Raw genomic sequence first — 23,961 nt, 5'->3', positions numbered from 1 at the left:
CTTTTCAGCCTGTCGCTTGGCACCACTAAAAAGGGCCTGGCTCTGTCCTCCTTGCATCCTCCCTTCAGGAATTCATGTGCCTTGGTAAGATTCCCCCTGAGCCTTCTCTTCCCCAGGCTTGAACAGTCCCTGCTGCCTCATCCTCTCCTCACAGGAGAGATGCTCCAGTCATTTAATCATTTTAGTGGCTCTATGCTGGTGTCTCTCCAGATGTCTGCCTCTCTCTTCTGCTGGGCAGCACAGAGCTGGCCTAAGTAGCTGATTCCCAGCAATAAAATCCTGTTAAGAAAATGAAATCATCTCTGAAGTTCTGTAGTAAAACTAATTTATAATAACTAATTTTCATGCAGTTGCAGACATTTATTTCCTATAGTGCCATCTGAACAGCATGTGGGGAGACTAGTAATAACGTTTGTCAAGATTGATAACTACATAACAGCTTTGTAACTCAAGATTTTTATGATAGTCTACATTGTAGGACAACAGATGAAGCCCCATAGTGGTAGTATGAGATTTTAATCGGATGGATTGGATGAGTATACAGATGTTTGTTTCTTCTCTTTCTGACTGCATATCGTCTTCAGCTTTGCTACAGTGGTTCTGGTTGTTCTTAAAACAGTTTTGTAGCATAACTTTAGTGCCAGCTTGATGAAGTTGTGAGAGGAAAAGCCTACCATGGTTTGTAACAGTGACTTTGAGGGTACTTGGTGAAGCAGTAACGAATCTTTTATGCTTCCTAGCAGATTGGGTGTTGGCTAGTAACTTCTACCACATTTTATTCAGAGATGTTGGCTTTCTTAATTTCCTTCTCATGAATGAAGGGACGAGGGGGAAAAACTTCAAAATCCTAGCAGTAAAACCTTGGGGAAATCACTGCTGAGTGACCTGATCCCTCCAATAACTCCCCATTGATGCAAGTTAATTAAAGCAGCAATCTGAAGAACAGATTCCAGGTTACCTTGGAATACTCCCAGTCACAGACCGAATATTGACTCCAGAAAGTAAAATGGAGAAGCTTCTGTTCATAAATAATGCTGTAAAAAGAAAAAAAAATCTGCATGCAGCCAAAGAAGAGGGAGCAGTGTTGAAGAGAGAAGGAAATGTGTGCGAGTATCAGAAAGTTTGTAGACAAATACATTATTTATTTTTCCAGGCTTGCAGTAAAGACAAGTGTTACACTGTGCTGTTTACTTAGTTTTAAAATTACCAGGTATCTGGAACTAGATTCAAAAAAGACTGAGGACTAAATTAAAAGCTGTGAAAGTTCTTGGTAAAGAGCATGGCAGTGGTGAAACAGTTGATAAAATCGCTGAAGAACCTTCACGATTATGGGAAGCAGCATTATTTAACAGAAGATTTGGGTTTTGCTGACAAGGTAGCTTTTTAAGTGGATACTTCAATCTACATATAATTAAAGCCTGAAAGACACTCTGCCCTATTGTAAGAAAGATGGAATTAATAATCTGGTTTGGGAGAAAAATATCTAATGAGCATCTTGGTAACTGTCAACTGTTCAGCTTTATGTTAGAATGCAAAAAAAAGTACCTGAGATGAGTTCATTTACATAGTTTCACCGTCATGTGCAAGGAAATTAGTATGTGCACAAGTAATAATGATGCAAAACCCAGCAGCAGTTCACTTACCAATTAAACAAGGTTTAATTATTGAAGAATTTTGCTTTAAAGACAAAATATTAATCTTCAACCCAGATGTTATTTATACCTCAGAGTGAATATGAAAGGTAGACATTTCCAAATGGAAAAAATAAATCAATTATTTTCAGAAGCAAATGCTTCAGGAAAACATGAATTATTATTCTGAATGCATTTGACAAATGCTGAGCAGAAGTAAGTGGAATTCAGTTTCTTCAAAGTTCTTGAAGTATTAGGTAAACAGCTAGGATGTGCTAACAAGGAAGTTCTTGACAACTGTTAATTTGTTTCTTCTTCCATGAAAGATTTTGTCCTTCGCTAGCTTGAATTAATGGAGTAAATATTAAAGGACATTATAAATACTGCATATATCTAATTAATTTAGAATATATATTTTATAATACAATTTATATATAAATTTCTCAATTGTTACATAAAACATTTGAGCAACTTTGACAGTAACTGTTGTGCCCTCACCTTTAGAGTCTAGAAAAAGAGAGCATTACAGTAGTAAGAATGTAACTTGTATTCCTTTCTTTAGAAGTAAGTTGGTGTTGCCTTTGATTTACTTTCCTTAAAATGCAAAAGGCCACTTTGGATTCTCTGTGATTTTCTTTGGACTGGTCTGTGGTATTGTGAAGGGGGTGTGTGTAAGTGAGAGAGAGCACAGAGTGGTGGGGAGTTTTATTTAATTAAAAAACCAAAAACAGAACCAAAAAACATCCCACAAAAACAATTTCAGCATTATATTGGCACCTGTATCAACCACTAGAAATTCATGAGGGAAATTTTTTCCTGTCCTTTGAAAATGTCACTGAGTTGTTACATTTGTACAAAGAGCCCACTAATGGCAATTGCTTACTTCCTTTCCATACCTTTGGTGGTGCAATATGCACATAGTTTAAATGCCTTCTGTATTAATATGTATTGGTGTATTGCAAAAAAGTAATCGGTAATGTTGAAAACATTCTCACTTAAATAGTTTTATTAGTTTTGAAAAATGTTGTCTCCTGTCACACAGATTGTGTGTGAGCAGTTCACATGTAATACATGTGATATTAATGGTTTGCTTTAGATTTATCGAGCATATTTCAGTGTAAGTGCTGCTGAAATTACTTCAATAGCTGAAAAAAGCCTTGGTAAAAATTACTTATTAATTTTGTACAACACTTGAGATTTGTAACATGCTGTGAAAGGTTAAACTCCAACTTTTTTTTCAAAAGCCAATTGATCCGTGCTAAAATGTCACCTGTCTAGGTAGAGCGACACAGCAGCATGCAAACACTCCTCTGTTGCTTCAGGTTCCCCAGCTGCATAGCATCTGCGTTGTGACATTTTGTTACAGCATTAGCAAGATAGCTGATGTTTCAAAATCAATCAGTTTTTATTGGTATGAGGCAGCCTGCAACTTAGTTGGATGTTGAAGGAGTTTCAGAGAAATGTAATTAAATTGAATTCTTGGGTTCTGGCAATATCTACATCTCATGACTTCTTAGTGGGGGCTGCAAAACCGTAGAGTTTTGAAGACTGTGTTAGGCTGTAATTCTGAAACATCTTTAAAAAAAGGAAAAGAAAGCAATATTAAGACTTTCTCAGAAGTACAAAACTTTAAGACATGTTTTAAATTAAATTTAAGGCAAGTATTTTGGTCTCTGGTGCATTAAAATAGAAGATAGAAAAATAGGTTACCTCACTGGAGAGTTCATATTCTTTAAAATTACTTTTTAAGGAATTGCTATCTAAAATTCAGGTTTTGTTTGAAATGAAGTTGTTTTAAAGTTTTAGAATTCCTGTTCATCAGCAGTGCTTCTAATCATGGAGAAATGTATTAAGAAAACTTTTGTGACTAGTACATCCCCCATTTATGCTGTGTTCTGGAATAAAAGGTACATCAGAACTCATGTTTGTCTCTGAAGGCAGTTGGATTGCAGCTGGAGAAAGGTTTTACCTGAGTGATTTATATTTGAAATAAGATGTCAGTATGTAGTAGAGTCTCCCTGTTTAAATAACAGCGTGGTCTTGATTATATGCATTGAGAAACACTTGCAATTGGATTCAGTGTAAGGGGACCTGAGGTTTAAAGGCCTGTTACTTACTCTAATCATTCTGAGTGTGCACATGGTTCACGTTGATCCTAAATATTATAAATGCTTTAGGAGTACTTTCATGTGTGTAGTGTATCTTTAATAATACAGAGAATGTTATGGCACAGCCCTTAAGTAGAACTGCTTCTGCAGCATTCTTTTTAACGTGTTGTATCTGAAAATGGGGTGAGAGGAGGAAAGCCTTCCAAATGTTTTTGTAGCATCTCCTAGAGATTGTTTTTTCTTTTGATCAAGCAAGACTCCAGAAGGATAGCTAATCTAGATAGACTAGGGATAAGGAGGAAAATCCCAGATTAAGGTATAAAACTTCCCCAGAAAACATGTTACTGACCCCTCTCATTTTTCAGATATCCCCGGTGAGGGGGAAAGCTGGGATCTGTGTTTTGAGCTCTCAGATATGTCACGGCTACTGTGCTGTCAGTAAAAAATGTGTATATCTGGTTTTAATTGCATAAGAGCTGATACTCTGTGAGGGTGCTTACATCTGGAAAAGAACTGAAAGCATTGCTAGCCAACCACATCTTTGAATGAAGCTTGTTCAGGGTTGAGTTATTTGGAACAATTGTAGTGCTTAGTAGTGTTAAACAGGTATCTCTGAAGTCTGTCAAAATATTCAGCAGAAAGATGTGAATAGGTAGTGTGGGATTACCAGACTACATAAAATACTAATTTCTAATTTGGATGTGTTAACTGCTGCAGGTATTTCTACAATGTTACATTTTATTCAGATTTTTGTTTCCATTTGTCTTTTACCTTATCTCTCTCTAGCATTTCACTACTGAGTAGGCTTGTACTCAGCTGGATAATTAATGGGGACAGAGAGACCATATTCCTAATGGAAGTGCAGCATGATTTTTGACCATTATCTAAGAATGGAATGGTTTGAGGAGCAATTAATGCAGTTAATATCACCTCTGTTTTTGCCTATAAAGAAAAGTTTGTTATATAAATAGATTTTTAAATTCCTGAAAATAACCTTGTTATTTAGCATTTGATGGAGATGAATTGTTTGTGTCCAGATTTTGAACAAGGTCTGAAGAATTAACTTCAGGAAAAGCTTTGTTTGTGCGTGTATCACAAGTGGAAGAAGGGGGTTTCCCCTTCCTCTGTCTTACTGGTCACCAAGTCAGATCCTGCTTTAGTTCAAATTAAGCTAAATTTGTTTCTGACTGATGAGACAAATGCTTCTGCATGAAGTCACTGTTTTATTAAAACTCCCAGCAGGATCCAATGTTAGTGCCTTTTGCTGAAAATTCGGGTGCTCTTGCTGTTGAGCGTAAAAAAAAAATACGTAAAAGGTGGTGGTGTAGAACCAGCTTCAGTAGGTTTTGTACAAAGCAGTAGCAGCTCTTTTTGGATTGCTGTAAGATGGAAACCAAAGCTGCCAAAATACTGTGAAAACTGTGCTTAAGATTAAATTTATCAGTTTCTTATTGGTGTGAAATGAGTTTATATATGTATGTGGTGGATTGATTCTTGCCACTGGGAAAGCTGCATGTGTGTGCCCCCCCGAGGGATGGAGGAGATACAGATTCAGGAAAGGTAAAAATGAGAACTGATGGATTGAGTTTAAGACAGTTTATTAAGCAAAGAGCAGAAAGGACAAAACCCACAAGTGATGTTCACCACCAGCAGACCAGTGCCTAGCCAGGCCCTGAACAATGGCTACTTTGGAAAAACTCTTTAGTTTTATTGCTGAGCAGGATGTTATATGGTAACAGGTGATGGTAGGATTTTGCAAATGGCAAAGGTAATGGGCTTTATTCTGGTCATTAGTTTTGAGTGTTTTTGTTAAATCCTTTCCTTCAGTTTTTATGGCTGCCTTGACTGATCCCTACTTTAACCCCATTTGATCTTTGCATTTGGATTAGAGCCATTCCTACTCATTGGTAGTAGTGTGACTCTCATAGCTGAAATCAACAGAGAAAAATCATGTAATCAGAATAGTTTGGGTTGGAAGGGACTTCAAAGCCGATCTGGTTCTCTGCCATGGGCAGAGACACCTTCCACTAGACCAGGCTGCCCAAAGCCCCATCCGACCTGGCCTTGAACACTGCCAGGGAGGGGACAGCCACAGCTTCTCAGCGCAACTTGTCAGGGCCTCACCATTCCTTCCCAATGCCTAAAACTTTGTAGGAAAATGTTCCCATCTGTACTGCAGAAGACTGCCAAACCTATGTCTGGCCTTAGTGCAGACCTTGTTACGCTGAATAGGGGAGAACATATGGAGATTATATAGTGCTAAATATTATGTACAGTACAGTTTTCTATACCAATGTGAATTGTATGTAATATGATATAATGGGCTATATTTACATTATGTGATTGCTGGAAGACTCTCTAGGTAGAATATGACTTCTAGTATGTTTGGAAAAAGTGTACTGCTTTCAGTGATGTCATGTTATTTAATTCAAATGACATTGTAATTTTAGAAAACTTACTTTTCACTGTTTTAAACTTTGTTAACTTACAAAGATTTCAGCTAACTTCAGATTCTGGAAGGCTGCACTTAGTTATTTTTAACAGGAGAAAGTGTGTCTTACCCAATGTTGCATAAAGTTGTAGCAGGAATTCAGTGTGATTTCTTATCTAATTCCTACTTTGTGCTATCAAATTTTTGAAGCTAATATTTTATTAATTCAACCTCTGTTTTCTTCTAGCTGACAGCACGATCACTGCCATCCATACAGTCTGAAGAGAGACTACAACCTCTGCTTAATCATCTCAGGTAGCATAAGCTGAAAGCATAAGTGAATTTTCTTTCATACAGATGAAAATAATTGTTTTAGTGGAATGTTTTAGCCATGGTATTTTTTTTCAGACACCTCATCTGTGCAATGGGCTTTGACTGGAAAAAGAACAACCTGAAAGTGTCTCTGGCACTTACTTAACAAATACTTCATAATTAGACATGAAACACACAGGGCTGGTGTTGCTTACAAGTAACAAGAAAATATTTATAGCTTTTATAAAACCTTTTTTTATAGTAAGTGTAAAGTTGATAGGTTTCTTTGTGAACAAAACAGATTGCAAATTACACTGCTTAGGGTATGGGCCTTCTTTGTTGCAAATATTTGATGTTCTATGATCTTTTTTGGAACATATTTCCATCACTGTCACTGACAAATGGAGGCCTGTTTTCTTTTAATGGACCTAAGGAGAGAGCTGTAAATGTGAACCGTTAAGAGTGCTCTGCAACACAGTTGAAATAGCTTCCTTTTCTCTTAGTGGTATACAGTATATAGAAGCTTTCTACCTTCTTTGAATGTGTTTGGGGATGAAGAGTAAGAAGAATACCTGTTCTTCAAGTTAAGCATAGGTCTGGATTCTTTCTTAGACACGATTGCTTTTTACCACTTTATATTGTTTTGGAGAGTTATCATATTAGGGTAGTGTGCAGGAGGACAGAGACTGTACAATTAGAGGGAGGTGCATTGGTTTAGAATCATTGAATAATTTAGCTTGAATTGAACCTCTGGAGATCACTTAATCTAGCCCCTGCTCAATGCAGATCCGGTTAGATTGGGTTGCTCAGGTATTTATTCAGTTGAATTTTTAATATCTCTAAGGGTAGAAATTTACTTAAATATTGAATGCCAGTAATGAAGGCTCTGTTTTTGAAGACATAGAGCTTTGCATTAAGATCACTGAAATTATGTGGGATGAATTAGAAAATGGAAGCGGTGAGGCACCATCAAGATAGCACTGCACCAGAATTAGGATGCAGATAGCATGCTTTTTATTTCCTGTGGTGCTCTGCTGCTCAAGATTCGTGTACCCAAAGCCTCATGTTTAATTTTGACTTTAAAAAAAAAACTTACAGTTATTTAGGAACAGTTTCATGTTTTTTGATTTTACTGTAAATCAGAACAGGAAAAATAGCTTTCATTGTATCTCTGCTTCTTTATATATGATTGAACTTTTGTTCAAGAGCAATGAATGAAAAAATATTGCAGTGTAACTTATATAACTGGTTAGGGGATACTTTTGAATGCCAATAACATTCTGTGTTTTTATTACCATACATCTTACTGGGATTTTAAAGGATGTGCCTCAGTGGCATACCTTTCTCCATTTGAAGCTAAAGAGCAATTAAGCTAGCTTTATATAAATCATGCTGTCTAGGAGTAATTGCTGAAAAAATTGACGTTTCTTTTGATATATGGTATGCATCTATGTAAGTGGAACAGCCTTCAGTATCTCAGCAGTCACAGTCTTCTCTGCTTTATACAAAAGATATGGGAAAAGGAAAGGTTGGCAAAAAGCTAGTTCAATATCAACTCTTTAATAAGGAGATTGTATGCTACATTGATTGAGAAGGTATTTTTTACACATTTCTTTGTTATTTTGGGTATGTGTGTTTAATAAGTAGTAAGTTACTTCTGTTTTGCTTTTGTGCAAATGGAGGGGCTGTTCCCAGTACATTTTGGCACCAATTAGAGAAACTACATAAATGCTTCTGAGTTGCTGTTCTGGAAGTTCCTTTAAAATAGACAAAGTACATGACACCTTACAACATAAAAAACGATCTCTGGTGGTGTACAGAAAGATGACCAATAGGTCTTCTCCATTATTATTTATTTCTCAGAATCTGTGATTCATTTTTGCTTCATCTTGCTTGTAAAAAAGGAGAATGTTAGTTAGTTGTAGGCTTTTCTCTGCCTTCATTGTGTGAATTCTTATAGCAGTATTTTATTTTTGGCATATGTCAATAGAGCTTTACCAGGGGAGCAAAACCTTAGATAGAAGTGTATAAAAAGAACACACAATTGAAGGTTACAGAGCATCGTTTGGTTGTTAATGCCCCACAAATTTTTTGGCAGCTATTTGTATCTGCTTGTGACTTTTAAATTAGCTAGACCTCAGAAAAGGTCACTTTACTGTCAATTATGTCTGCATAATTTTTTTTAATCCAAGCCTATGCTTTTAAATGGACATAACATGTATTTTGTAATTGGACTGCTCTGAACTAAGTATGTACTTTATCTGTGACTTAGGTCCTCTTTTTTATCCTATTCTGTTTTATTAGTGCATTCTATTATTAATTGTACTAGACAAAAAAAAGAGAACTTTTTTAGTTGAAACATTAAAAAGTTTGATGCAAGCTTGTGCTTAGGGTTTTCACGTGCTCACAGTAGGCTACAGGGAGATTTAAATTGCTAAAGTTTTAGCAATTTAATAGAAACGGGAACTTTATGTCTAAATGCATGAGAACACTTCTGCAACTCCTGCTTTCAAAGGAGTTTATATGAGTTTTGTGATTAAATTACAGGATTGTAACGCTATTGTTTAAAATCTTCAGCAGAAATAACTTCAGAGATAGACAAAAGCTGTCATATGTAATCCCATCAAACTACTATATGACTGTGCCTGTATATGAAGCTGAGTTGACTTGGTTTTAGTCTGGTGAAGAGGAGGCTTAGGGTTGATCTAATAGCAGCCTATAGTTGTTTGAAGAAGAAACATCATGAATTCTTGATGGTGCCAGAGGATATAACAAATGACAGTGGTCACCTGCAGCAATTGGGTTGTTTAGATTGGACATTATCAAAAATGTCTGTGCTAGAATAGTAGTGCAGCAGACTGTCCAGAGGTGAGGAACTATGATTTGTGAAATTTTTAGGATTCAGCTTGAAAACAATGTGTCTCCTCCCTAGAGCTGGCGTAGTCCCACTTAAAGGAGGACATGGGACTTGACAGTCTTTTAATGTCCTTTACAACCAACACTTACGTGATTGTATTAATTCTGTCTTGAAATGATAGTTCACAAGGTTGATACAGAAAGCAAGTGTTTTGCAAGACTGGATATTTTTAATGGATAATGTGGTGTCGTGCAGACATGTTCACCCTCCTCATTTATGTTTATCTTACAAGCAAGTAATGAATAATGCATGCCTTAATAGACTGCTGTCATTTACGACCCTCAGCATCTGGGAATTACCCTTCCTATCCTGACTAAATCTCTTTATACACTAACACATCTGTGAATGATACAGTATTTATAAGAATGGTCCTACAGCTGGTTATTTGAAAGACAGATCCCATTCTTGAAAATGTTGATGTAGTGGAGGTTTCTTCTTGGTCAGCAGCATTGTAAATGTATGTATTGATCTTTAGTTGCAAGATATACTTGGAAAACTTTCAGTAGCTAAGATTTTTGGATTTGAGAAAAACATTTTTTTGTGTGATCAAGTCTGGAATGGAATGAGATAGGAATTTATATGTGACAGTAAAATAAAACTTTCAAGTGAAAAGTGAATTTATAGCTGCTTGCATTCCAGTAAACAACAAAATTTACCAAGAACTATAGATATTTCTAGTGGAGTAAGAAGCTTGGTTGGGAAGTAACTTCAGAAGCTATGTGGAATAAAAGGAAGGATGAATCCAAGTTAAGAGGTGAAACTGAAAGCAAAAAAAGGGTTATCACAGGCCTAGTTGGTTTGTGTTGTAATGTGTTTTCAAGCCAGCAGAAGTAAGCTGTTTGGCAACGTTTAATGACATGGAAAAATGAGGACCATTGTTCATAGAACAAAGATTCTGTTGGCTGTTGGTTTTTTGGGTTTTTTTCTTTCTTTTCTTTTTTTTTTACAAGGTTGTTGAGGGTTTTTTAAATAGAAATGTAGAGAAAACTGTGGTGAAAGCAGTATATTGTTTTCTTGTGATGAAATCAAGGGACCAGATACCTAAAACTTCAAACCCAGAAGCTCCTAGTCTCTTGAGCTCCTTGGGACAGGAGTCCTACAGCTTGGCTGCCAAAGACAGCATGACTAGTGCTGGCCTCTTTGTGCCCAGCTCCAGTCTACCACATGTTTTGGATGGGTAAACCACCGTCTTTCAGAGCACTGTCTTTGAAGATAGTTTGTAGAGTTCAGGTCTTTGGTGAGTGGTGTCAGGTATCAAGGAACTTTGACCTTGCAGAAAATAAGAAAACATTTATTAAAACCTTTTACTGTTTGCTTACTTTGCTGAGTGTATTTAAGCTCTTTCAAAATTAAAAGTAGAATGTCTTCTTCCCATCCCCACTCCTAGTGTTGGATTTTCTGTCCTTGCAGTAAAGTTTTCTACCAAGCCCAAATGTAATGGTCAGCAGGATTTTTTAGCAGTAACTTTTTCACTTGCTGTCTAGGAGAACTTCTGTGTTTTCTCTTTGGGCCTTCGCTTCCCAGGCCAATCCTTTCTACAGATGCTGGGATATAGGTTTCTTTAGCTTAGCAATTTTAATTTTTTTTTCCAGTACTGGTACGATTCTAATAAATACTACAGGGTACAAGCAGATGATATAAAGTGCTTATGGTATAGCAGCTTAAGAAGTTAACCAGCGCTCATCCTGGGATGTCAGTCTGTGATAACTGAGTGGTCATTTTCCTAATTGGTTGCTTTCCAAAAAATAAAAAATTGCATGTAGCAATAGCTTTTTTCTGTTGTTCTGTGCTTCCAGTTGAGTCTGAAGGAAAGGAGGCTGAGAGGAGACTTTACCACTCTTTACAACTGCCTCAAAGGAGGTTGTAGCCAGGTGGGTGTTGGTCTCTGCTCCCAAGTGATAAGAGGAAATGGCATTAAGTTGTGCCAGGGGAGGTTTAGATTGGATATTATGAAAAATTTCTTCATGGAAAAGGTTGTCAGACGTTGGAACAGGCTGCCCAGGAAAATGAATGAGTCACCATCCCTGGAGGCATTTAAAAGACACGTAGATGTGGTCATTAGGGACATGATTTAGTGGTTGGACTTGGCAGTGTTCAGGTAGCAGCTGGACTTGATGGTCTTAGAGGTTTGTTCCAAGCAAAATGATTCTATGATGCTATGGTTTTTGGACTGTAAGTTTTGATTTGCTTGTAGTTTAAATGATGCAGGTCTGGTTCTACAAGGAAATTTAGATATTTCTTTAGTGGAATCACTAGTAATAGGCATATACAGCTCAAATACTTTTAATTATTTATGCATTGTTGTGTAATGAAAAAAATCTATTAAGTATTGTAGGCTTGCCTAGTGCTCCAGTGTGTGCCAGAAATAAGAGTGAAGAATGAATGAATGCATGTATAATTAAATAATATGTACTGTAGTAAAATCAACTTTTAGCTATATGCTTTTCACACTCTGCAGTACTGAAATGTCTCAAAATGATCTGTAGTGCCTAGTATCATCATTTAGCAAAACTCCTTTTTATGGAGTTAGCCTCTATATGCCTTCAGAAGATTTAAGAATTTATCTTTCTACTTGAAAAATCCTTCTTGTGGAAATAAATTTGTTCTTACTCAGACTTTGGAACCTGATTTTTGGACCAATATGCTGTATCCAAAGCCACTGTTTGCTTTGTTGCCTGCTGTACTGTCAGCTCTTGACTTTGGTTGGTTTCTACTGTAAACATTTCTCTTTGCCTATTCTGCAGCCCTGCATATATCCTCATTCAAGAAGTCTATATATTTAAAAGTCTGGCATTAGATGCTTGTATGTGATTTGAAATTACTTTGGTGACAATGTGTATGTGAGTGTCTCTGCTGTAGTGTAAGGTCACCTGAGCTTGGCTCTACTATCAGAAGTGGCTTTATTAGTGTTGGAGTGAAAGGTGAGGTGGCACATGCAGAGTCCTGTGCTGTTTTGATGAGACTGCTCTTGTGAGGAGTTAACATGTGCTTGTATGTCCGTACTGCAGTAAAAGCCTTCCTAGCTTTTTATTGGTTCAGTTAAGTAGTTTTTGAGGTTTTTTTCTTTTCTCCAGGGTAGATGTTCATAGTGTTTGTATCAGCTTTGTTGTTTGGTTGGGTTTTTTGAAGGTTGGGTTTTGGTTTTTTTTTGTGTTAAAATACTAGACAGCTAGTGAAGTAGAAGAGGGTCTTGATTCCTGGAAGAAAGCAAAAGTGAGCTTTACAAAGAGCATGGAGAACTAACTACAGGTTGGTCAGCCTCATCTAAGTTCTAGATTTACGAAGTACAAGAAGGTGATTATCACTCGTCAGCATGGATTTGTGAATGGGAAATTATACTTGACCAGCCTCCTAGGTGGTCATTTCATTATAGAAGGCTCATGGGGTGGTGAGAGCTAAAGCAGTGAATGTTGTTTATACTGATTTTAGCGAAGCTTTTGACACAGTCTCTTGTAAAATCCTCATTGACAACTGTTACTTATGGGCTATGTAAATGGATAGCGAGGTGGACTGAAGTGCTGCGCTCAGAGGTTGGTCATTAGAGGCATTAAGACTAGCTGGAGGCCAGTCACTACTGGAGTACCTCAGGGATCAGTACCAGGTCCTGTATTGTTTAGGTGATGCTTTAATGTCTGTTTGGACTGTTTTCTTCCTTTTCTCAAAAACTCCTGCTTCTGTGTTGCTCCACATGATGTTGTAGGAGCACCAGAACTTCATTGCTTTGCAGTGCAGGCTGGATCAGTCCATTGGAGATGGTGGAGCTGTTTTTCCACCCCTAGAGCAGTTAATTCCAGGTGTAGGGATGCAAATGGCAGCCTGTTCTCTGTGGCCAGAGGGATTAAGAAGATGTAGTAGCAATACCAATTGTGGCATACCACATGGCTTCCTCTGCCTCCAGTTTGTGTTGAAGTTCCAGTGTTCCTGGCATGGTAGCACTTATGGGTGGTGTGACTTCATTCAGATCACAATAGTCTACTGTCAGCCTCCACAGATGGCTCCTTAAGCATGGAAATGAAGCCATCACTACTGCTCAGCCGCTGATGAATACAAATACCCTACTGGTCTGACTATTGATTGTCCTGAAACCAGGACAATTATCTAGGTGATGGGACAGAATGCACACTCAGCAAGTCTCAGCTGATACAAAACTGGGAGGAATGGTTTAAACCAGGTGTGTGTTTTGCCTTTCTCTTTGGATGGAGAAATAGGCTTACACGAACCCTATGAAGTTCGACAAAAGGGAATAATAAACCCTGCATCTGGGAAGAATAACCCCATGTACCAGTATAGGTTGAGGGAGAGCATTATCAGCAGGTTGAGGGATGTGACCCTCCCCCTCTACTCAGTACTGGTGAGGCCACATCTGGAGCACTGTTTTACAGTCCTAGGCTCCCCAGTACCTATGAGGAGAGACTGTGAGGTTGGAGGAGATAAATTTCAGAAGGGGGTGTGTGTCAATCTTACCAGTGCATATTCATAGGTGTCTGATGAGGGGCAGGAGTAAAGACAACAATGAGACTGTTCTCAGTGGTGTGCAGTGATAGGCCAGGAGGCAGTGGGCACAAATTGAAATGTAGGAAGCTCCATTTAAACATAAGGAACACTTTTTTACTGTGAGGGTGGTCAAACACTGAACAGCTTCATCACAGGTTACAGAGTCTGTCATTACAGATGCTGAAAACCTAGCTGCAGGACATGCTGAGCTACCTGCCGTGGTTAACTCTCTTTTGTGCAGCTCAGTCTGGGTGATCTTCAGAGGTGTCTCTCAACCACAACAGTAGCTTGATCCTATGGTCTGAATTCCGAATGACCCCTCACCACTCCTTTCAGATACAGGGAGGAAGGGTTTCTTTACCATACTGACTGTAATGTTGGTTTTATAAATCTTAAGTACTTACATAACTGTCAAATACTATTTGACTGATAAAAAATATTTGTAGCCTTTAATTGGTAAAATAGATCTTTTTCTAAAGTTGCAAAATGCATATTTTGAACAGTTTTAAGCAATGCTGTGTACTGTGTTTGCCTTTTTCTTTTCCCAGCCATTCTTACGTTGGCCCTGATTACAGCGTGCAAAAGAACACTGGAAAAATTTCTCTAGAGCAGATTGATGCTGTAAGTCCTCTGTGTTTATTTAGTTACGTTGTATTTTGATACATAACTTTTCAAATTCAAGTACTCTATGTGCAGACAGTATACAAAGCCTTTATTTCCGTATTTGCTCTGTAGCTCTTGAGAACTACTTGAGTGAAACTGTGATAAAGTTTACAATGGAGCAGAATTTCCTGAAAATGCATCTAATCAGGATTTATCCTGGAAGTATAACGAGTTGCTTAATTTGCTGCTTAACTTTGTTTACTTTTGCAAATTCCTAAAGTAAACATAATCAGTTTAACAAAATTTGTTTAGTTAATAATTTTGCAACCCACAATGCTTAGTTTATGTTACTATGTTGCAATATTAGTCTTTGTAGTGCTCTTTTTTCACTTTTTACTTACAGAAGCCTTTTTCAAACTAGGAAGTAAATAAAATTGATTGTAAACCCCCATCAGTGGTACAGAGACAATTAAAAACACACTAAACCTCCTTTAACTGAACTATAGGAATTATTTGTGCTTTCACCGTCCATCTTAACCATGCCTGTGTCTTTGTTAGTGAATTCCATGGCAAGGCTCAGATGTTTAAAATAAAAATGCAAAGCCCAAGCAAACTTGAATGTTACGTTTTTATATCTGAGATCTTGCTTTATGAGAAATAGTGTTCTTCGAGGAAAAAACCTGAAGATCAGTTGCAATGATCTTACTCCTACTTGTACTTTTTCAAAGATGTTTTTAAAAAATCCCCTTCCCAACAGTCAAAAACTAGAACAAAGGTCACCTTGCCATTCTAGAAGGTAAAATTAGGAAGAAGCAAGAGACATTGTAATGGAACTGTGGATATATTTTTCCTGACAGCAATTAAGCCAGTGTTACTTTGTAGCTGAAGATAGTCCGATGCAACCACCTGTATTACTCTGTCCTTTGGAGTTTGTTCTTGAGATGGTTATTGAATATGATGGCTTACGGACACACTTGGGTTATCATCAGTCCCAAGGTGCTCTGCACACGCATATCTTTTCTTCCAGCCACTGGCCCTATTAGTGAAGCTAATTAATAACCACAATGAGCGTATATCCTACAAATTAAATGATCAGTGTGCCTTAAACACGATTTTTTCTCTCGACAGCTGTCTGTGAAGTCATTCCCTCTCTGCATGCGCCAGCTGCACAAGGCCCTACGCGATAACCACCACCTCCGCCACGGAGGCCGCATGCAGTACGGCCTGTTCTTAAAAGGCATCGGCCTGACTCTGGAACAGGCACTAGAATTTTGGAAGAAAGAGTTTATCAGAGGCAAAGTGGATGCAGACAAGGTAACTGAACAAATGAAAGATATCTAACTATTACAATGTGAGGATGTAGTTTAATGTGTGCATCGTGCTACATGTTTGGATAGAAGCTTGTTAAAGTAGGCAATTGGGTAAAAAGCACAGAAATGTCTCTTAAAGGTAGGATTATTTTTTTTTCTCTCCTTGCTTATGACTTTATTAATTTTGTTGGTTGGTCTCCTAAAGCATGGGGGAAAAATGGCAAGCCACGAAGAAGTTTTTTATAGATGAGGACTAGAAAAATCTTACTTTAACCACTAAATCACTAGGAAACTAATTTTTTGTATGAAGTACAAATACTGTGTGATAAATTTACCAAGCAGGTGAGTAATCATGAACAGTACCATTTGAGAGGCAAGGTTATCCTTTTTTGTTGGTTAATTACAAAAAACAAATTAATTGGATAGCTGTGTTTGAGGTGGGCTTGCTTTAACAAATTAACAGTCTAAGAATAAAAGAAGCTGGAGGTGAACAAAGACAGAAGAATATGTTCAAGGAAATAGGGAGAAAATTCTGTTCAGTGCAATGAGCAGTATTATTGACATTGTAGTCATTGGACCAACCCTTGCTAAGATTTTGGAGAGTATTGTGAGTGAGTAAAGTCTAACATGTGCTGTCTCTTTGAGAGCATAAAAAAATGTCTGCCAGTTTTTCGAGATTTGTGACCTGCTCCTTAGCTTTAACAGCCTTAGGTAGACTCAATCAGGCTTCCTCTGTCATCTGTCTGCCTGGCCTATGCTTTGTGTTAGAGCAGATGTTTTCAGACCTTATATCAGCTTTGTGTCTAATATTGTTAGATCTCAACTTTCCAGAGTACTGTCTTGGAGTGTTTGCTAGGCAGTCTTTTGTTAGCTTAGATTCTCTGGGACATGGATGTATATACAAGATATGGGGCAAAAAGTAATGCTGCATACAGTACCATAAGGTGAGTACTCCTCTTTGACATCCTGGAAGATAGGTCAACCTGGATTGCAGTTTTTTGGGGGAGGGGAAAGATATTTGAAGGTGTGATTTGAATGAGTATCCAGACCTCTGTAAATCTAGCTCTTTGGCTAGGATATGATTTAAGAGCAGATAGGAATTTTGTTAAAAAAGAAAACCAAAATACATTCCCTTACAGAAGTTTCAAGAAAGAATTTGAATAGAGGTAATAATTTAAATTTTGCAATTGAATTCTGTTTAAGTACTGGATGAATTTAGGAAAATACAGAATTTTCAGTTGCAATTTCCTGTGCTTAAGGGAAATTGAAAGACTAAAACCAATCTATCACAAACAATAACAATGTAAATATATAAATAAACTATTTCTATTAAAAAAATAATATTGTGTGAACAGGTCTAACTTCACCTACTTCTGCTTTGACCCCAGATGTATGCACACATATGAAGACATGTACACACCATGGATCCTGTTTTCGATCACAGGGTTATAAATTCCTAGTATAGAACTGTCTGGGTAGGCCCTAGAAATAGATGAAGTTTTATGATCCTGAGTTTAGCTTTGAAATTTAGAAAATACATTATGAATGAAGCAAGTGGTTGTAGTTACTGTATTTTTCACTAGCAGGCTGCTATTTCCATGTCATTTTCATTCTTCTCAAGTGCTAGATAACCAACTTCAGAGTAGGGTAAAAAAAAAAGCTGATTTTTCACAATTGTAACTGAAGTCAGCGGTCTGTGGTTTTTCCACAGTAAAATATCATATAATGTTTAATGTCCTGAAAGAAATGAAGATTAATGCAATTCTTAGTGGTACTTTCTTCTTTTGACATTGTTATTTTCTGATGCTCATGCCATTGCTCCTTTCCTGTAGAGTGGAGATAATGATACTGTTTTGTCTTAAGGGAGCATTGTGAAGATACATGCATGATACTTGCTGAAGACTAAGGTTAATTACTGGTTACTGACTAGTGTAATGCACAGAGGGAGTGTTCAATTTGCTGCAAGTGGTTATGGCTTCAAAATCTTAAGTTCACATTCATCTTTAATGGCAGCAACATTTACACCAGTTCTCAATCCTAAGAATTCTTGGTGCACAGCTTCAGGTGCTCAGCAGGAAGGAAGTTAACCTTGAACTCATCAGCATAGGCACAAGGAAAACTTGAGCCAAAAATAATTCCTCCAGTGCTCTTCAGGATCACTGATGTGGACATATACCCTAGGGCTCATTGATTAAAACACTGTAGAAAAATCTGTAAGAAACAATATTTTGCCTTTAGAGAGGAATCTGTAAAATGCATTGTAAACAAAGCATGGGGGTGATGGGTGTTCGACTACTGCCCACAAAGAAAGTGCTGAAACTGGTAGAGATGCTCAGTTGGTGGGGGTGAGGGAGTTGGGGAATGGTCATGTTCAAACAGAGGGAAAAATAAACCTATTTTTTATTTTTTTTTTCTTCATTCACTGTCATTACAATTACTCTGCAAATTGCTAGGCAGGAGTATCTAAATGGTAAATTATTGTTGTTCAGATGATGGGATCAGCTGTCAAATGGTGCTGGATGGCTGCTGTTCTGACAGTGATTATGCCAGTTGACTTCATAACCTCAGTGTTGTTTTAAGGCTGATTTGTTTTTTCTGTAAAATGTACTCCGAGTCCAAAGAGGTCCCATAGATTCTTCCACATCCTGTTCTTGTTATTTAGAAAATAACTTCCCTCCCCCAAAAGAGGGGGGTAACTCCAGTATGCTTTTAAAATACTTGAATCAATAAAGTAATAAGATGAGTCAAAACGAATTAAATAATTACAGTACTGTATTTACTACACTCTGATAGCTGAAAATAACCTCCTTATAGCTGAGATCATTGCTTGGCTGTAGTTGTTTTCAGATCTATTTGTATGGATGATCTGTGAATATGAAATCAAAGACTTGAAAGACGATGCAGTGTGTGGAAGAAAGAATGAAAGTTGGATCAGTTTCCTGAAGGCATTCATTATTCAGTTACTACCTTAGCTAATAGCCTGGAATCAAGGTTTTGATACAGGTGGATGGCTTTGAGGCAACCCATCGTTTTCTGCTTTCCTTTCCTATGTATATGCTTGTGATATATATTCCTAGTGGTATTTGGTGCACAGTTGAACGAAATGCTCTCTTCTAGTATTCTGATTATCTTTTTACAGAACAGTTGCTAGTGCAGTTTCGTGTTGAAAAGTCTGAAGAGTAATTGCTTTGATGTTGATACTGCACTGATTTTTCTTATTTTTGCATATTGTACTGAAGTACATCTGAAAGTTGTGAGTTTTCTTGTTTGGCTTTTTACTTATTTAATAAATCTCCAAAATGTAAGCATTACTATATTTACAAAATTATCCTGATGACAGAATGGCTTTCTGGTCCCTGTGACCTTTGACTGAGAATGAGACATGGGTTGTTTTAGCCCCGGTAGTCTAGGACTCTCTCCTGGGGGATGTGGTGAAGCTTCTTATTCTTCCTGTCTTAATTTTCCAGATTACTTTACTGCAGTTGTTGTTTCATGTAGAAGTTGATCACAATTGTCAATGAGCAGGTGTTCAGAGGTTCCTATCTGAGGTATAACTCTTCATCCCTTCCCATTAGTGAAGGTCCTCGTGACAGATGTTTTCTTTGGAGAAGGAAGACGAAAGTTTACTCAGACATAACCCTTCACAATGAAAGTGAATTGAGGTGCAGTTGACTATTAATATAATCTAGATGTTTCTTCCATGCAAGATGATAGTGTATGAAGCAGAGGACAGAGAACTTGCCAGACATATACCACGTCAATATGCAAAGGAATGTGTCTCCTAATCTGTTAATAAGCAGTGGAACTTTGGGATAAAGATACATACCAGTGAAATAGTTCCAGTGGTTTGATTTTCCTGACTCTTCCATTTCTTTTCTAGATGAACTTAGGAGGTCCTTGAATCTGGAATCAGGAGTGAGGTTTTACCTCAGTTGCAAATTGTTGGTGGTGAATGTTTCTAGCAGGGGCAACCAGAAATTCCATGAGCTTGGAGTAGAGGCCTCCCAAGGTCTCTCCCAGCCTGAATTATCCCCTGATTCCACATACAGGTCCATGTACGTTTCTCTGAGGGCCAACCACTAGAGGGAGGCAAGATCATAAGGAATAAACAAATATAACATAGATGTAAATTAGATGTGCTTATGCTACAGTGCTTTGTAGCTGTATACAGTTATATTACAGACACCTCCCCAAACTCCCTGTGTATTGCAGTGAAGATACAAGTAGGTGCTTGGAAATCTGTAGGGCAGTGCTTTAAATGGCACAACTGTCTGCAGCGCAATTTGTAAAGCGTGGATGATGTGGTTCTCTAAAACACCCTCCTCCTCCTTAAATCCCTTGGATATTTTCCTTATCAGTCAGTTGGTTACATTTTTGGTATTTTACTTTCTCATTTATGTGAGGATTAGGGGTTGACGTGCAGCTGGATTAATTTTTACTTGCCTGCTGTACTGGGTAATGATACCTACTATTTTGAGAACGTATTTTGATTCATAAATCAGAAAGTGATCTTTATTCTGTCACATGTTTAATTATAATGCGTAACTGAATGTCTTTTGCTACTTTTATCATTGAATTACTAAAACTTTACAAATGTGCAGTCTAGAGTGACATGTTGAACAGCAACCCACGATATTTAAGGTCTAAGAGATAATGATATAGATTAAAATCTTTTAAAAATTGTATTCAGCAGTACTGTAATGCAAAGAGGTGGCTGGGTTTGAAATCTCCTGAGATGTATAAAGTCTACTATAGAAGTTCACAGAAATGTTTGGTTTCTTCTGGGATGTATTAAAAAAAAAGAGGTAATAAAAGTACAGCATATATTACCAGTAAAATCTTATCCCTTGAAATCTGTGGTGGTGAAAGACTGTGTCATGGTAACAAAGCATTCAAGTAACTCCATTGGTTAGCAGGGGACTAAATAACCAAGTTCTTAATTAAATTGAATTTTTGCTTTAACATTATCATAAAAGGATTCTTTTTTTCCTTCCTGAGTGACTGTAAAAACTGGCTGCAGTAGAACCACTTATATCTGTACTTCTCTTGCATTATTTGGAAATTATCATTTCATACTGTAATAGTGGGACAGAACAAGTGAATTTTAAAGATTTTGAGTGAATAATTTTAATTCTGTATTGGCAAAATGGCATTCTATTCATAACATTATTGTATGTTGAATGGTTATGCTTGCCTAGTATAACTGAGCATAAAGTAAGTCAAATTACTTCTGTGATATGTTTCCAAATGTTTTTTGTATTCTGCAAACAAAGCTACCTCTGGAAATTGCTTTAATAGCAGGCTAAAAGTGATTTAATAGTCAGAAGAAACATGAAAATGCATTTTCATTTATATATGAGTCATTCTGATTCCCAAACTTACTATTGAATATACATGAAATGTTTTCTTTAAATTCAGGTTTGAAGAATAAAAACACATTAATGTGCTATTGTTACAGGTGGGTTCAAGGCAGTAGATGATCCAAGTTCTTTTGTGTGGTTTTGTTTTGGGGTTTGATTTGGGTTTTTCCTTATGTAATCCTTTGTGGCATTCCTCTGAACAGCTAGGTCTGAGAAATCACAGTTTTTGTGCAAAACTCTGAAGTGACTCGACCATGATGCTGGTTGGTAGGAGCTGAGCAGCCTTTGCCACAGTGATAGACTGAGCACCAAGTTCAGGCTGTCCATAGTGAACTCTGTCGTCATGTTAGTTTCTGGAAATCAGCTTTATGGCAGCGAATCAGCTGACAGGAGGTCTTCTCTGTGCATGAAGCTTCTTTAAATGCTTGGTTTTTCTTTTTGTGTGTAAATTGAAGGCAGGAGATTAACAGGTGCATTGTTTGAACAGGACATAACTGCTGTTGAAGGTTGATACTGCTGCTGAGATCAGTTAGATAGCATATTCTTGGCTGAGAGGATAGTTCATTTTATATTTTAATAGTCAATATGCAGAAGACGTGTTTTGAGTGAATTTGGTTTATAGTCAAAATTTATGCAGCCAGGCATGAGAATTAAAAGCATGACTTGAAGCCGTGAATGCATGGATTGCTGGTTTTGTATTTGAGTCAAGCTGAATTAGTACAGATTTCTTGCTGGTTGCAGCTAGAAAAAGATTTCTTTCCTTTGGTTTGAGTCATTTGCTATTAAGAGACAGTGAGGAGTTGGACTCAACTGAAAATCCTGAGGACTTTGTTGACATTCTTCCATATGAATGGTTAGAGCTGAGCCTGAAAAACAGGAATTTCTTGCAAAACCTCTTGTGGTCTGGCCACAGTTTAGCTCAAGGAATCATAATATCTTTCTTTAGCTGAATAAGTTTCAATTGCCTTTAAAACTGGGTTGGTTTTGGCAAAATGTTTATCACAGTAAGTGTGTTTTCTATGCAAGGTCCTTGCTATCATATGTTCTAATTTTTATTTGGGGTTGTGTTTTATAGATGGGAATTTGCCCCTTTTTCTCTTGTGTGCATTCATTTATGCTTGCTAGCATACTGTTCCCTTCTCTTGTGGAGCACTTCAGAATTTTGAAACCCTCAGCTGAGTACTGTTGGAGTATTACTGACCTAGTGCTCTGCATGGTTTGATTTCTTCTGTTTGTTTTGTGTACCTATTGACTGAAGCACTAGGAAAGAGAGCACTGTAATGGATTCTGGAAGTGAGACTAGTGAGAAAGCATGCTCACAGGGGCTGCATTCAATTATATTCCAAGATGTATGATCAAAAGTGAATAACTTCTTGCCGAGTCCTGTTCAATTCAGCTAAGACATAGGAAGGAACTGGGATAAGATTCCTCACTGACTGTATCAAGTGAGAATAATATTAGCCATGCCTGTCAACATATACCCCTGGCCCATGGCTAGAGGGAAGTCCTTGTCAACAGTGTCAACGTTGCTTCTCTTTAGTGTAGTAGACACAGTTGTTCTGAGAAAACTGCAGGAAATTCTCTCATCTACGTTAGCACTAGAGGTAGCTGTTGGTTTCCTGTTTAGTTAAGCAGTTGTTTGCATTGGATGGAGATTTTTATTGTTGCTTATGGTTAAATAGTAGTATGGAATTGCAGTCACTAAAATAACATGCCATGTTGTGCTTGTGGACATTACTGCATGATGCGATTAATGATACAGGTTTTGATAAGCAGTTGATACTATTTCTAGGTTCCTGACAAAATGAAAATCCTGACTTTACTGCAAAGGGATTTACCACTAACATCTACACTGTTCACAGTACTCTCACAAATGTGTGCAGCTGTGTAGGTATTTCTGCTCTGACCTCTTTACTAAACAAAGAATATAGATATGTGGTCTGTGGCTCCTTCTCGCCTAGTCCGTTTTCCTTCTTTTCCAAATTAAGCAAGTAAATGAAGCACATCATAACTCCAGTTGATATATAAGAAGTCAGATGATGAGGAATCAGATGTGACTGTAAGATTGAATGTCCTTTGTGATGCATGGTAGAAATGTCCTACCACTTGAACAAAAGAAGACGAAAGTAATCAGTTTTTCAGCATTTCTGCCCATATGCAATGCACACAATCATCACTGAAAAGGTAGCAACTTACACCTTTGCATAAATATATAAATAAATGGAGAGAGTGTGTGTATATATAAAGCCTGCATGTGATTTAACTGTGTACAGATATTTTAATATTTGGATTAAGGATAGTAAATGCATGGTAAATTACGCATAATGTTGTGCTGTCAAATGCAACTAGTCAAATTGGGTGGTATTTAAATCTACTGGTGTTTCCAAAATTGTCCATGTTCACTTTTTTCTTGTCCTCCCAGTGGTAGATGCTGCATCATTTCCCTGTGCCTTTTGGCGGGAGAATAACGACTCCACTTGGTACTGTTTTCTTCCTGTGTATGTTAAAATTTTGTTTTGCCTGCCACATCTGGAGTTCTGAGCACTAGAAGGAATAAACCTGAAGCAAAACTTTACTTTTTTTTAACTGTTTTACTTGTAAGAATGTATTTTACTTTAAAACAGTATTGCCTGACCTTATAAACCCAAGGTCCTTCAGGTTTATCAGTAAAATTAAGGATACTAAAGAGAAAGTGCCTTTGGGACATAATTATGTAGATTTAAGTGAGTGATGTAGTTTTAATTATGCCCTGTAGCTAATGTAGATGCATATTAAACTCAACCATGCTTCTGTGT

General features: G+C 37.3%; 1 protein-coding gene across 1 annotated transcript in view; it reads left to right on the top strand.

The window, feature by feature from the left end:
- The window catches only part of PRIM2 (DNA primase subunit 2), a gene marked incomplete at its 5' end in the record, with an annotated part of 101,228 nt that overhangs the window by 49,734 nt on the left and 27,533 nt on the right, over positions 1-23,961 (top strand). Inside the window, 3 exons of the mRNA XM_084261160.1 lie at positions 6,418-6,485; positions 14,442-14,514; positions 15,625-15,810. Coding sequence (XP_084117286.1) covers positions 6,418-6,485; positions 14,442-14,514; positions 15,625-15,810 — 327 coding nt within the window. The remainder of the gene's footprint in view (positions 1-6,417; positions 6,486-14,441; positions 14,515-15,624; positions 15,811-23,961) is intronic.

Source organism: Gallinula chloropus (genome assembly GCF_964237585.1).
Source record: "Gallinula chloropus genome assembly, chromosome: 3".
Lineage (NCBI taxonomy): Eukaryota > Metazoa > Chordata > Aves > Gruiformes > Rallidae > Gallinula > Gallinula chloropus.
The sequence above is the reverse complement of the archived record's forward strand: the minus strand, read 5'-3'. Positions and strand labels throughout refer to the sequence as shown.